General features: G+C 40.6%; 1 protein-coding gene across 3 annotated transcripts in view; it reads right to left on the minus strand.

Moving 5' to 3' along the window:
- Frmd3 (FERM domain containing 3) overlaps positions 1-14,986 on the minus strand; it is a 178,450-nt gene that overhangs the window by 26,460 nt on the left and 137,004 nt on the right. For all 3 annotated transcript variants that reach the window (XM_040757303.1, XM_040757302.1, XM_040757304.1), the window contains 3 exons: positions 9,655-9,729; positions 9,313-9,381; positions 1,041-1,165 (listed from right to left, as the gene is read on the minus strand). In XM_040757303.1, coding sequence (XP_040613237.1) covers positions 1,041-1,165; positions 9,313-9,381; positions 9,655-9,729 — 269 coding nt within the window. The remainder of the gene's footprint in view (positions 1-1,040; positions 1,166-9,312; positions 9,382-9,654; positions 9,730-14,986) is intronic.

Here is a 14,986-nt window from a genome sequence, read left to right on the forward strand (position 1 = left end):
CATCTTCTGCATTTATGCTAAATGTGTTTCTTATTCATTGTTTGAAAGGTGTCCCAATTTATGACAATTGAAGTCTACTTGGGGTGATTGCAACCACATTAGTGTTCACAGGCAAGGATGCCAACACCACTTATTACATCCAGGAAGCTCACTATCATGAAGATGATGCTTTTGTGCTTGTTTCATTTTTTATATTTTTTGTTTTATAAGATGATGTATTTTTACATGGGAAAATAAAATAACAATCATGATATCCTGTGGTAGGAAGGAATATAATTAAAATTAGTGTTGATGGGACATCCTTACACCATGTTGTGGTTTGAATAGATATGGTCCCCCATAGACTCATGTGTTTGAATGCTTAGCCCATAGACAGTGGCACTGTTAGGAGGATTGGCCTGTTGGAGTAGGTGTGGCCTTGTTGGAAGAAGTATGTCACTGTGGAGGCTGACTTTCAGGTCTCATATATGCGCAAGCTGTGTCTATGACACAATCTCCTTCTTGCCTGCAGATCAAGATGTAGAACTCTCAGTTTCTCCTACAGCACCATGTCTGCTTGCATGCTGCCATGTCCTGTCATAATGATAATGGACTAAACCTCTGAAACTGCAAGCCAGCCCCAATTAAATGTTTTCCTTTATAAGAACTGCCGTGGTCATGGTGTCTCTTCACAGCAATAAAAACCCTAGCTAATGGTAATTGAGAAATTGGGTTTTAATATTAATGAATTATAATTGAATTTCAAATAGCCACTAAAAGTAATTACTTAACAGTGCATATCTTGCACCATTATTTCTTTCACAAGTAAATTTAGAAATGTTGGTTTTTCCAGACAGGGTTTCTCTGTGTAGCCTTGGCTGTCCTGGAGCATACTCTGTAGACCAGGCTTGCATTGAACTCACAGAAACACACTTGACTCTACTTCCCAAGTGCTAGGATTAAAGGTCTGCACCACTATTGCCTGGCTTGGAAATATTTTGAATTCACAAAATTCCCTCTTCCTCAGAAAGGAGGCTTCTAAAATGGAATGGTAGACTTACCCTCAAACAAAGGAACTTCCTCTTCCTGTTCAGTGGGGGAAGGAAGCAGGGGCTGCAAAGGCTCCATGTTAATGATGAGCTGTTTGTTCAAGGAGTGAGAGCTGCGACTCTGGGTAATGTTGACTCTAAAACCAAACAGAAGCCAAATAAACTAGTGTCCACTGCACATACTGGTCCTACCCTCTGGACACAAAAGAGAGTAATGCTAATAGTAAATACGCCCTATCATTTAAGAGACATAGTTCTCCTTATCGTTAGATTTCTGACAAAAGTCTACAAATTCTATTCGACTTGGTGAAAAAAAAAAGTTCCCCAAATGTCATCAGACAAAGCTGTGCTTGGTGACAACACACAAATTTTTAAATAGACACAGGAAACACACCAGGGATTCTCCTAGTACTGAATTAGACAAGGAGAAATGTAAATGATAGTAGCTCAGAGCCATTGAACCACTACCACAAATCCTGCTTGGACAGAGGATACATGCTCTGCAACTGTCAGATACCTTCATGTTGTCAGTTTTCCAAGGTTTTCATTCATGCCCGCTTTACCAGACAGTCATGAAACTTAGTTCTGCTTCTCCTTTGGAAAGTCATGTACATAACAGAAGCTGTGACAAGTAACAGGTGGCAAGGAAACTTCTGGTGCCTCATTAAAACTATTGATACTCAGCTAGAAGTCCATGTGTATTGTCTGTTGTGGGGAGGACAGCTGTGGACCCCAGCACAGAGAGAAGTAGAGACTTCAAGGTACACATTAAGTGCTTAACTTTCTCCAGTTTCCTGTCAGAACCAAACAAACCATTCCATTGAAAATGGTCTCAAATATCTCCTCCTTGAAGCCTTTCTGGCTGGTTTCTTAAAACAGACATTCACCTTTTTATTCCCTTCTTTCTTTTCATAAACTTCTCTCACTTCATTCACAATTCATCATGTTTGTTAATTCTGTCAGGTTGCAATTATTGTATTTATCAGCCCCACTCTGAAAAGACTCCTAGAAATTCCTAAGCATCTTACAGTATTTCACTGGACACCTTCTTATAGGGTTTCCAACTCTTAAACTGAGTACAACCTTATAATGACATAACCTGGAATTTCAGATTGCCAAGTATTTTCTCAGGCTGGAAATTTCTACTAGGACTTTCATGAGAAGACATAGAGCAGGATGCCTGTTAGCATCTTGAGTTGGAAACTTCCACAGCTGCCACTGGTTGCCCTAGAAGTTGTTTAGCCACAGAGTCATTTCTTCTTTTATTCCAACTTATGTTAGAACTGATGATTACGTATTAGGTGTTCTGTTTGTTTTGATGATTGGTAAGTCTCTCAGTAAGAAACTCACTGTCTAGAAGTAACATTTTTACCTTTCAAAAAATCTGAGACACATACTATGAAATACATTTTGTATCATCTATCTTCCTCCCAACATTCTTCATCTGGAGATGTGGAATATTTTGTATTCTTTTATAACTGTATTGTCCAACAGCCGCTTTGTTCTAGAACAGCCTGAGGCTACAAGTGTTGACATCCCAAGTGTACGTCTATCTTATTACTGGAAGAAAGGTGGGGACAGCTTGGTCCCTACATGTAGGTTCATCCTGCTTCATTGTAGTAGAGGTTCATGGCTTATGGTTAAGCCTAGAGTTAGGACAGATGACTCTCACAGGGCATTAAAAACCTCATATTTTAAATAATATGACAGAGAAGGGCATAGATTTTCAGTTAAGAAAAAGACTCAGATAAATCCATTTAACCACAGCACAAAATTTTAGGGCTCTAAGTCCTAGGATAGTCTGATAACTTGAGAGAAAGTTCAAAGAAAGTTAATGGAATAAATGGGTCTCTCCTACCCCTTTTTATTTCTACGGTCTAAATTTAATATTTTATTCTTTAAAATCCATTTGTTGAAAAAATTTTCTGTAAAAAAGATTCTCATTGTGATGGTACTAAAAGACAGGTCATTTGGATATAATTCAGTCATGAGAGCCCTCATGAATAGTCAAGAGTCTTTATAAAAGTACCCTGAGGGCCAGTGAGGTGGCTCAGTAGGTAAGGACACTTGCCACTATAACTGATGACCTGATTTATTTTAATCCCAAGACCCCATAGACTAAGAGTATAACCACTCCTTTAAGTTGTCCACCGACATCTACGTAGATGCCATAATGAGTACACATGTGCACTCTCCTCCCCTCTCTAAATGAATCAAAAAGCAATAGAATGCCAGGGCAGCCTGTTTCCCCCTTCCTTCAACTGTAGGACAAGAAAGATGTTTCTGCTTATGGGGAAGCCATCACCAGACATCAAATCTTTCAGTGTTTCAGTCATGGGCTTCCCATCCTCCAGAACTGTGAGAAATAAACTGTTGTGTGCAAACTACACAGTCTGCTGTATTTTGCTATAGAAATATACTGTCTTCTATTTCTTTTAGACTAACAATTTCCCCTATTTACCTATTTCAAAGGTTACAAAGAGGATCACTGACATAGGGTTCATTGGAAGCCAAGTCTAATTGGCACAATCGCTAAGGAGAAATATTTGATAGAACAAAATCTGAATGGCCAGTTCATTTTACAAACTGAATTTCATGCACTTTGTTCATCTTTTGGGTTTCTTAGTGTGCTTCTAAGCCAGCTAGGATAAATATTATATTTGTACTGATGAGAGAAACTGAGATTCAATGGTGCCCCCATTCCTGCTGACAAGGTCCTAGACTATCTGACAAATCCCTAGTCCCAGGCATAGGAAATCTCCCTTCTAGTTGTTGATCAGAAGTGTGTGTGGTGGTCCAAGATACTCTAAAAACATGGGTTGATATATTGCTCTTCTTTGTCTCCCAAAACTTGAAGGCAAGATCCTATTGCAGAAGACACAACTTATTTCACAAGCATGATTTGGAGGAACTGAGTTGTAATTGACCTGAAAGCCTCCTCCCTGAGGACTAGCTGTCACAGCATCAGAAGGTGCTCTACAAGCTGCCAAGGGAAAAACCCCAATGATCCTACTCTGCTTTAAAGCCTGCAAACCAGGAGACAAAGCTGGTGGGATATTCCTAAGTGGGCAATGGTGGCACTTCCATATTCTGTCTAATTGTACTTAAAGGCTAATTAAAGGGATAAAATTCATGTCTGGTCCTGTAAACTTAGCCATCTACCCTTGGTGTATGATGTGATAAATCCTAGAGGATAACTTACTATTGCTATTTTCAGAAATCACTACAATTTCCAGCAGTCTTTCCGAATAATTTTACCTACAGATAACTAGTTCTCAGCCCTCATCAAAGCAGCTTTTTTTTTTAAATAGCAGATGGAGTCTATGACAGAAATATACAAGTGGTCAAAATGCAGTGAAAAAGTGGGCATGGTGTGCCCAGCTTCCATTAGTACATTTACAATAAACTTCTGCACCTAAGGTTCAGAGAAGAGTGCAGAAGAGCACATGCAAAGAGTGTTAGTGTCACAAGATGAGAATACCAGCTAAAAAACAATGTCTTCTAGTCATAAATGGGAAGTTGCATCCATAAATCTCAGCAATAGGGTTATCTGGTCAAGGTCTGCATGAGCATAATATCAGTTGACGTGCCAATATGGATGAGGGAAATTTCACAAGGCCCATCCTAGATGAAGAGACACTGGCAACCACCAATGGCTGCTGAGAGGGAGCTTCAAGTTTCTTCAGGGATGACCTTCTCCAATAGCTTATCAGTCCTAAACAGTCAACCCTAAACACATGTACCACCAAGAAATATTAAATGAACTCAGTAGGTTTACATTTCTGTTTGTGTACATATGCATATAATATATACAAGTAGATCTATGTATATGTATATAATGCAAATTACAGAGAGGGGGCATAGAAGGCGTTGGAATGGAGAGGTGGAAGTGATTTAATGTATTCAAGTATGAAATGCTCAAAAAATAAAACTAAATAAAAACACAGAGTTTACATGGGCAAAATCAGAATTCTAGTTTGTCTATTCCTTCTGTTTTATGCCATGCTTTCTACATTAGTGAGTGTACAGCACCCCAAAGGGATTTGTTTTACAACTAATATTTTGAAGTTGGGGCTGTAAAGGAAGGTCCCAGTGTGCCAACCCATTTTGTAAGAATTTGCCAAGAGGGGGCTGGAGAAATGGCTCAACAGTTAAGAGCACTGGCTGCTCTTCCAGAGGACCCAGGTTCAATTCCTTGCACTCATATGGCAGCTCACAGTTGTTTGTAATCCCTGGTCTCAGAGATCTGATGCCCTCATACAGACATGCATGCCTGAAAAAGACCAATATCCACAAAATAAAATAAATAAATAATTGAAAAGATGGAAATTGGCTTCCCCTTTGCCATTCTTCCTCACACCCTGAGCTGTTCCAGTCAATTCTGTGATGATATAACACATATGGAATGTTTGTAATAACAAGTAAAATGAATTTATTTAGAACACGAGTCTAGTGACTGAAAAAAATCCTGAAACCATTGTGTAGTCACTGTCTTAGCTCCTGGTGAAGGCTGTCTGGTGGCCAGCCTCACAGCAGACAGTGCAGAAAATCAAACTTCAGTGTTCAAAAAGGCAAATGTGAGACAGTATCATCTTCAAGAAAATTAACAATTTGGTTCTTACAAGAGAACTCAGTGGCATCAAGCAATGAGATCCATCCATGAGGGTGGTGTCTCCATGGTTCAAACACATTTCATGTAGCCCTAGTCTTAATTTTCTCACCTCCTCTTAACTGCTCCATCAGAATCAAGGTTCTGGCAGAAACTCCTGCGCAGATCCCAAATCTTACCATGAAGTACCTGATACTATGCCAGGTAAGCATATGTGCTACATTTCTACTCTTATAGACCCCACTCATTAACTGTCTGTAGAAATGCCTATTCTATTTTACAAGCCACTCATGTTTAATAGTATCCAAAGCAAACTGTCATGAAGAATTCTATTGCAGGAAGAAGGCTGGTTGTGGCACATTAGATTCTAACATTGGAAGATGTAATTTGTGTAGACTTCGGAGCACTGATTTTTTTTTTCTTAGCATGAGAAAAGCATGTATTCAAGGATGGGAAAAGTGAAGTTAGACAACTGAATTGTAAAATGATGATGAGTAGATGCAGGACTCAAAATGGTGACAAAACAGAATGAGTACATTGAAGTGTGTGGCATTCGCCACTCTGTGACCAAAGGAAGTAGTGCTGGCCTATCATCTGAATGTCTTTGAATATGAATGCATCTTCCAGATCCTACCTCCCTGTTTTCACAAGGTTGTGCTGCAACCCAGAGGCATTGCAGTACTGAGCTAGTGCTCTGCACTCAGCTGAATGCTGAGACCCAGCCTCTGCGTTCTAAATGAATGATAATGATTGTTTGACATGTGTATGTCACTTTACATTTAAAAAGCTTTTTTTAAAAGCCCCCAACAAAATTTCGAAGTAGGTCAAGGCAATATAAGAATCATATTTCATAGATGGGGAAACTAGTAATCTAGGAAATTCAGTGACTTACCAAAGGCCACAGAGATGGCAGGCAATGTAGCAAAGATTAAAATCTATTCATTTTTGTATCAGAACATCCTTGTATCTTGCTGGTTCTGGGTGTTCTGTGTGTCCCCTGGTGGTGGATGCTGTGCTCCAAGATGCAGCCCTCCATCTGAATGTGGCCTCTTGGCTAGGCTCTGGGATTCTTCCCCAGCAGCTAACCCAGGACAGCTTTCCCCGGGATCTTCCCATGCCATAATAAAGGCCAGTAAACTAACGTCAGAGTGAGCTTTTCTTTCTGAAGGAAAGAATAATCCTAAAATATTCTCAGTGTGTTGGTTTCTGTCTCTTTATACATACACACTTTTTCAGAAGCCAGATTGTAGAGGCCTCTAATTTTTTTGAGGAGTAGAATTTCAGGTGTGAGGAAGGATGATAAATTAGTTCCTCACCATTGCCATTATAGACTAACGATCTTTTCTGAAGAGTTCTCACAACATAAAACTGCATTACTACATTCTTCCTTTCGATAGCCACATTGAAATGCCAACATAGTTTAAAACATAAAATAATGTTCCAAGAGAAACAGGTTCTCCCATGCAAATGACTTTTTGGAAGTTAAACATTACATGAAAGTGTTTCACATTACTACTGGTACCTAAGAGCCTTCAGAGTAGCATCTTGGACACATCTCATGTCTAAGACAATGACTAAATCTCCTAACAATTAAAAAGAAGAAACTAAGAGATCCTAAAGCTATTTCCTATCCAAAGTTTCTGGAAAAGTCAAAAGGACATATTCTATTATGCCGTCTTCCTTTCTGCCGTGCTAAATGGACACAGTTTATGGGAGAGGAAAGTGCTCTAAATCCCTTTGTGATCTTCGAGCATCCTGACACACATTTAGATAGTACACCAACGTAGCCTCAGTCAACAGCTTCTCCAGTCTCTAATCCTGAAAGGTTTCCTATTTTTTAAAGCTGGAGAGACAGCTTTCACAGATCTGCATATGAGAGCTCCTCTTAGCTACTGAAAAGCAGAAAAGAAACAAAAGCTGGACACATCTATATCGTGTCTTCTGAAGACTTCAACTATGCTCAGTGTTTTGGGAAATACATAATGTCTAGAAGCCCTTGGAAGGCTGGCTTGGACTACTTTTAAGGCCACAGCTATTTTCGGCTGATAACTCCAGCAACAAGGTGGAGTACCACTGAGCTCACCTAATCTTTCTGCAAATGGAGGAAATTTAGCAGATGTAGACACAAAGGAAAAACTTTTGGGTTCCAAAGTTGAAGAAGGAAGAACTGGTACCAACTCTCCTGTGAGAAAATCCCTAAATAACTTAGCTTATCATAGAGGAGGTCTTATGGAGAAGCATGAGAGAGAGATAGGAAGGGAAGATTTGAGGGTGGGACTTGCAAGGCAGTGGAGAATGAAAATGAATAAGAACAATATATATATGGCATATATATATTCACAGTGTGTGTGCATGTATATATGGAAATGCTACAATGAAGCCCATTATACCACATAACTTAAAAAATTAAAACAGGTTATAATGATTTTGTTTTAAAAGGGCTGATATCATAGTGAGTGTTCAGTTTAAATGTTCAGTATGTTTGAAACTTAGGACATACATCTGTTTTTGTAAATTGTGGTCATGTAAAGTCAGTTTGGCAAAGAAAACACTTAATTCCTAAGAACTAACTATAGATAGTGAAAGAAAATGTGCAGGACGATGAGAATTTCAATGTTATCTAAAGGTATGTAGTGAGCCTGAGGTTATCTTAGGGTATGGGAGACTGCATCCCCCAAAAATGTGTACTCAGAACCTACTAATGGCCATGCCTCTCCTTTTACAGTTCGGTCTTTGGGAGTACAAAGGCCACGTGTAAAGTGTTTCAAAATTAGCATACGGAGAAGGGCATTGTCAGGAGAAGGACTGGAATAAGCCCTCCGTTCTCCAGAAGGCCAAGCAAATCAAACCTTCAATCAGGTAGAGAGGCACTCCAAAGTATCCGAGGTGACTTCTGTTTCTTTATAACATGAAAATACACACTCCTAAGTGGAGGCTTAGGAGCGTGAAATCCAGGAGGTTGTGTGTAGAGCTTCATGTAGCAGAGCTGTGTGAAAACCTTATGCTGTGCAAATAAGCCCAAAAGACCAAATGATATTAAAAACACTAATCATTTGCATAATGTTCCTCTTGGAACCTCTATCCTTTTTCTTTTCTCCATCCCTTGGGAACTTCTTCCCTTGGGAACTCTATATCTTTTCCTAAAAACTATCACTGCTCTACTGTAACTGTATGGCTCTGGTCAATTCATTTCTCAGGGACCAAAGAAGCTAGACAGCCTCCAGATGTGCTCATGGTATTCCAAACTCCCCAGATATCACAGGGGGGATATATACTGTTCAGTTTCAGAGAAGGACTCAGAGCAGAGAGCCTGACCATGCCTGATGAGCCAGATATTGTTAGAGCTATTCTATGAGGACAGTGTGACAGGGTGATGGAGCAGAGCTAGCAGGAGCCATCCAATGGCCCACTCTTGCTTAGTCATGTAGCATTCTAGACCTGATACCTACCTATCCACATATCAAGTTACCTAAGAAGGACCAAAATGCCCTCAGGTCACGGCCCTGACAAATCTGAGGGGTATTTCTATGGAAGTCACTATACATAGAGACATAAGGGAGGAGTAAGGAAAGTTAGGATAAGAAATTATTTTGTGTTATTGTAGAATGAAGTCAGAGCCTCATGTGTGTTGGTCATGGAAGCACCCTCTCCAAGCCAGAGGGAGCATCTACTCACCTGTGCACCTCAGGAGGATCCCTCTGGATTTTGGAGCTTGCCTCTACCACCTCTTTGGCAACTTTACCGCTATAAAATACACAAATACAATCTTTGTGAGTAGACACTCCAAAGAAATGGGGAAGGGTAGGTACATCCTTCCAAATTGGCTCCTAGAGTTCACCTCTTCTCTTATTACATGACGAAAATTTATGTGGAGGCTTAGGTTGCCTGGTCAGGAGAATAACTCAATGGGGAAATAAGACTACTAAAGGGTCATAAGCACAATATCTACAAATAAAACATTCTAATGTAAATGAGTGCCCCCCAACCGATCACTGCAATCGGTCCATTGTTACCTACCTATATCGAAATCTACTTCCTTTAAAAAATATCTTGCTGCTTGATACAGTCTTGATCTGACTTGACTTGGCATACCTTTAAAGAAAAGCATAGCACAGGTGGTAGTAGCATTGAAAAATTCAAATGGGACACACAGTAGAGCTGTGGCAATCACCCACTTGGACTTCTAGGGAGAAAAATCCACCTTACATGTTCACTAAGCATGTATACACGTTTTGAAGGAGTTTCTCAAAAGAACAGAAACCATGTGTGCGTTGTAATTTGATATGCTCACTGATTAATGCTATTCCTTCCATTGTGAACACTAGTCATAGGCCACACTTTGATTTTATACTCCATTTCTGGGTCTGGCTTGCAAAACATTTCAAGCAATGTTGACGATTAGAAGGAATGGTTGCCTCACTCATAGTTGAGAGATATAAAGATCATATAATAAGGCATTATTAAATTTATTAATGACAGGGACACTTTCTGAACTGTCTGTGTAAATACCAAAACAGAAAGCAGCTTTCTAGCCAGAAAGGTCATTCAATTGCTATGAAGAACTCACTAGAAAGAACTCTTCATGTGCTGTTTTATCAATGGAAATGGGTCCATGTCATCATAACATGGACACTAGCAATGTATCTCCATGGGTGCCCTTTAAAAGACAGATGCCTAGGATACATAAGGATGAGAAGCCCAGTTCAGCACTGATTCAATGACCTCTGAGGGTACACATAAACATGAACAAAATGCAAACACTCTGGAAAGAACTCAAGAACATGGGCTGCCTCAGAGTGGAGCATAAGGTACTAACTATGACAGCTGAGGATGCTTCTATATCGGTCACTTTAAGCCTAATGCAAACATAAAAAGAAATTAGAAAGAATAGCATTTCACATTTCAGAATGGTTTGAAATACTGATAATACAACCCCCACAAAACAAAAAACCTCTCCAAATGCCAAACAACCCCCATCCCCAAACTTCACCAAGTCCATGCTTAGATGAAGAATTATGGTCAATTAAAACAATTGAGAGAGAGAATCAGTCTTCCCAAAGAGTAAGCTGCCTAATGTGCTAGTCGTGCCAAGTGATAGCCCTAAGAAGGTATATATGTATATACTCACATATGTATGTACATATGCAACACTAAATGGAATCAACAGGTTTTATGTATATATTTAGCTATATTTATTAACACTAATAATTAAAAGGAAAGAGTCATGAGTTTGAAAGAAGAGAGCGAGACATACACACACACACACACACACACACACACATATACATACACATATCCATCACACATATATAAAACTAAGAAAAATAAGAAACCTCAAATCAACTTCAACAGTATAGCTCCATGGTGCAGGGAGAAGCAGACACTGCCAAATAAAAACCAAACAAGGAAATGGCAGTCCTACCTTCATTCAGGACAAGCCGACAGCCCTCACTAGCCTCAAATCCAGTTTCTGACTACACTGTTATAGTGATTCTTCCAGTGGGTGGGCCAGAGGTATAAAGAAATCCCATTGCATCATTACATATAATTTGAAAAGCAATAGCTAGGAACAATTTTTTTAGATTCTATTTTTTAAATTGAAGTTAGAAACAAGCTTGTTTCACATGTCAATCCCAGCTCTCTCTCCCTCCCTCCTCCCCCCTCCCCACTAGGCTCCCCCCAATCCCCACCTAATCTCCACTCGGATCCCCAGGGAGGGTGAGGTCCTACATGGTGGATCTCCAGTAACTGTCATTTTAGCTAGGAACTATTTTTACAGAGAGATTATTGTTAAAAACTGAGTTACTTTGAGAATTTGAGAAGGGCAACCAGCCACAGATCAGAAAAATACACTTTTGTCTGGCACAGGACTAGGGTGAGATAAAGCTCAGAGAGAGAGTTATAGAGAACAGAAGGGGCAGACATCAGAAAGGCCAAAGGGTGCAGATGGCTGGTGTCTCGCCTTTGGCAGGGAAATGCATAGTGAAAGACCCACTCTTTGTGGTCAGAAGCAAAGCTCATCAACTGAGACTCACGTTGGCAGTGAATAACTCTCAGCCTGATGCTGGAAGGTAGATCAACATCTGGATCTACATTTCTACTGTCCACCACTGTGGAACACAGAAACTAAAAATTACAACACTGTACTCAGTACTCATAGCTGTGTCCTTTCAGAAGGATGACTAACACAAACTGCCAATGCATTTGGAAGCCACATTTCCACTAGCAAATTTGCTAACTGCCAACTTGATACAAACTAGACTCATCTGGAAGGAGTCTTAGTGGGGAATCATCTAGATCCAGCTGGTCTGTGGTCATTCCTGAGGGGGACTGTCTTGTTTATTGATGTAAGAACACTCTGCTCATTGTGGGTGACACAGCTGCCTAAGAAGTGGTTCCTGAACAGTGTAAAGTGAAAGAAGCCGGTCTAACATAGGGCACCCACAATATAAGTAACAGTGTCTCTGATAAAGCTTGTTCAGTTCAAACTCAGTAACAGTACAAATCATAAGAAACACAGAAGTCCATTAGTTCAAATGACCCTACTCTGCTGTTGTGCATAACTGGTAGTCTTCAATTAAAAAAATAAATTAAATTAGACCTGCATCCATCACATTACCCCCAACTAGTTCCATTATACCTTGATTTTTCCCTGTTTTATTTAATTCAGAAGCAATCTTATTTTACACATCAATTCCTGTTCCCTCTCCCACCCCTATCCACTCCACAGGGAGGGTGAGGCCTTCCATGGGGGATCATCAAAGTCTGTCATGTCATTTGGGGATCCATTATACCTTATACACTGATGTATACACTTACACATTAAACTTTATATGCTGAAAATTGTTAGAATAAAACACAGGCAGTATCTTATGTAATATAAGTGCATGAAAGGACTTTCTGAATAGGACTCCATTTCCCCAAGAATTAAGGCAAACTATTGAAAACTTTATAAAGCCAAAAGATTCTTCACAGCTAAAGAAAAAAAATCAACCAGGAAGAGGAAGTGAAAAGGAAGGCCACAGTGGGATAGAATCTTTCCCAGCTAAGTATCTGACCCTGGTTAATACAGAATATATAAGAAAACCCCAAATTAAGCTGGGCGTTGGTGGCGCACGCCTTTAATCCCAGCACTCGGGAGGCAAAGGCAGGCGGATCTTTGTGAGTTAGAGGCCAGGCTGGACCGACAGCCTCCAAAACAATACAGAGAAACCCTGTCTTGTAAAAAAAAAAAAAAAAAGAAAACCCCAAATTAAAGGTTCAAACCCAACCCGACCAACCAAAGGAATAATAACCCATTTAAAAGTGGGCCTGCGACCTGAATCAAGAATTATCAAATGAAGAAAAAGATGACTAAGAAATATCTAGGAAAAAACTATTCATCATCCTAGCAATTAGGAAAATGCAAATTACTCCACTCAATACATACTTCTATTTTTTCCTTTCTGTTTTTTGAGACAGGATTTCTCTATGGCTTTGGAGGCTGTTCTGGAACTTGCTCTGTAGATCAGGCTGGTCTCTAACTCACAGAGATCCGCCTGCCTCTGCCTCCCGAGTGCTGGGATTAAAGGCGTGTGCCACCAACGCCCAGCAAGGGATCTCTTTTCTTACTCTCCTCTATTCCTCTCCTGTCTCAGTCTTCCTGATCCCTCTTGTTTTCCTTCCCCCTCCTCTTCTCCCCTTCACTTTTTCCTCTCTCCCTTCCCTCTCCTTAATAGAGGGAGCCAGTATAGGTTTAAAGAGATATATGGCACTAGGGAAAGTTTAGAGATCCACAAAATGACCCCAACTAAGAATCTAGGCAGTAGAGAAGAGGCTGCTTTTGATGCTCTCCCCTATAATGAGACTGACTACCTTAATTGCCATCCTTGAGCCTTTATCCAGTAGCTGATGGAAGCAGAAACAGACACCCACAGCTAAGCACTGAGCCATTTGCCTGGAATCCAGTCATAGAGAGGGAGGAGGGATTATCAAAGGAGTCAAGACTGTGCTGGAGAAACCTACAGAACCAACTGATCTGATCTAGTGAGAGCACATGGACCCCAGTAGTAAAGCTGTGGAACCAGCATCAGACTAAATGAAACCCTCTAGCTATGGGTGCCAGTTAGGAGGCCTGGGCAGTATGTGGGACATCTAACAGTGGAACCAGTGTTTATCCCTAGTGCACAAATGGACTTCGGGTGCCCATTCCCTGTGGAGGGATACTATTTCAGCCCAGACACATGGAGGTGGGCCTAGGCTCTGATGTGACAGACTTTGATGATCCCCCATGGAAGGCCTCACTGTCCTTGGGGAGTGGGTGTGGGGTGGGTTGGGAGGGTTGGCAGGGGGCGTGGAAGGATGGGAGGGAGAGGGTGCATGGGAGAATTGATATGTAAAATGATTGTTTCTAAATAAAAAAAAAGAAAAAAAAAGAGGATGAAATGCTGAAACCTGGCAGAAAAGAATGAAAAAAAGGAAGAAAAAGCTCAATGAAATGAAAAGAGAATGGACTTACATAGATGAAATTAAGCTTTACTCATAATGCCAAAGAAAATTAAACAATAAAGTCATAGAAATAAAAAAAAAAAAGGAGTACTACTCAGCGGGTGGGCGGGGGGGGGAACAATGGAATTCTGAAATTCGAGGGCAAATGGATGGAACTAGAAGAAATCATCCTGAGTGAGGTAAACCAATTACAAAAAGACAAATATGGTATGTACTCACTCATGTATGGATTTTAGACACAGGGCAAAGGATTACCAGCCTACAATCCATACCGCTAGAAAAGCTAGGAAACAAGGAGGCCCCAGAGAAAGGGAAAAGGACAAGATCTCCTGAGCAAATTGGGAGCATGGGGGGAGGGGAGAGGGAAATATGAAGAGAAGGGAAGAAGAGGAGGGGCGAGGAGGACATGAGGGAGCAGGAAGGTTGAGTCGGGGGAAGAATAGAGGAGAGAAAGATAAGAGACGCTATAAAAGAAGGAGCCATTATAGGTTTAAAGAGAAATCTGGCACTAGGGAAATGTCTAGAGATCTACAAGGATGACACCAACTAACCATCTAGCAATAGTGGAGAGGCTACCTTAAATGCCCTTTCCCCAATAATGAGACTGATGACTACCTTATATGCCATCCTAGAGCCTTCATCCAATAGCTGATGGAAGCAGAAGCAGACACCCACAGCTAAACACTGAACTGAACTCCTGGAATCCAGTTTCAGAAAGGGAGGAGTGATGAGCAAAGGGGTCAAGACAAGGCTGGAGAAACCCACAGAAACAGCTGACCTGAATAAGGAAGGGGGAGCTCATGGACCCCAGACTGATACCTGGAAAATCAGCATAGAAGTGATCCAGATCCCCTGAACATGG

This window comes from Mesocricetus auratus, unplaced genomic scaffold (assembly GCF_017639785.1).
Source record: "Mesocricetus auratus isolate SY011 unplaced genomic scaffold, BCM_Maur_2.0 Super-Scaffold_100014, whole genome shotgun sequence".
NCBI lineage: Eukaryota > Metazoa > Chordata > Mammalia > Rodentia > Cricetidae > Mesocricetus > Mesocricetus auratus.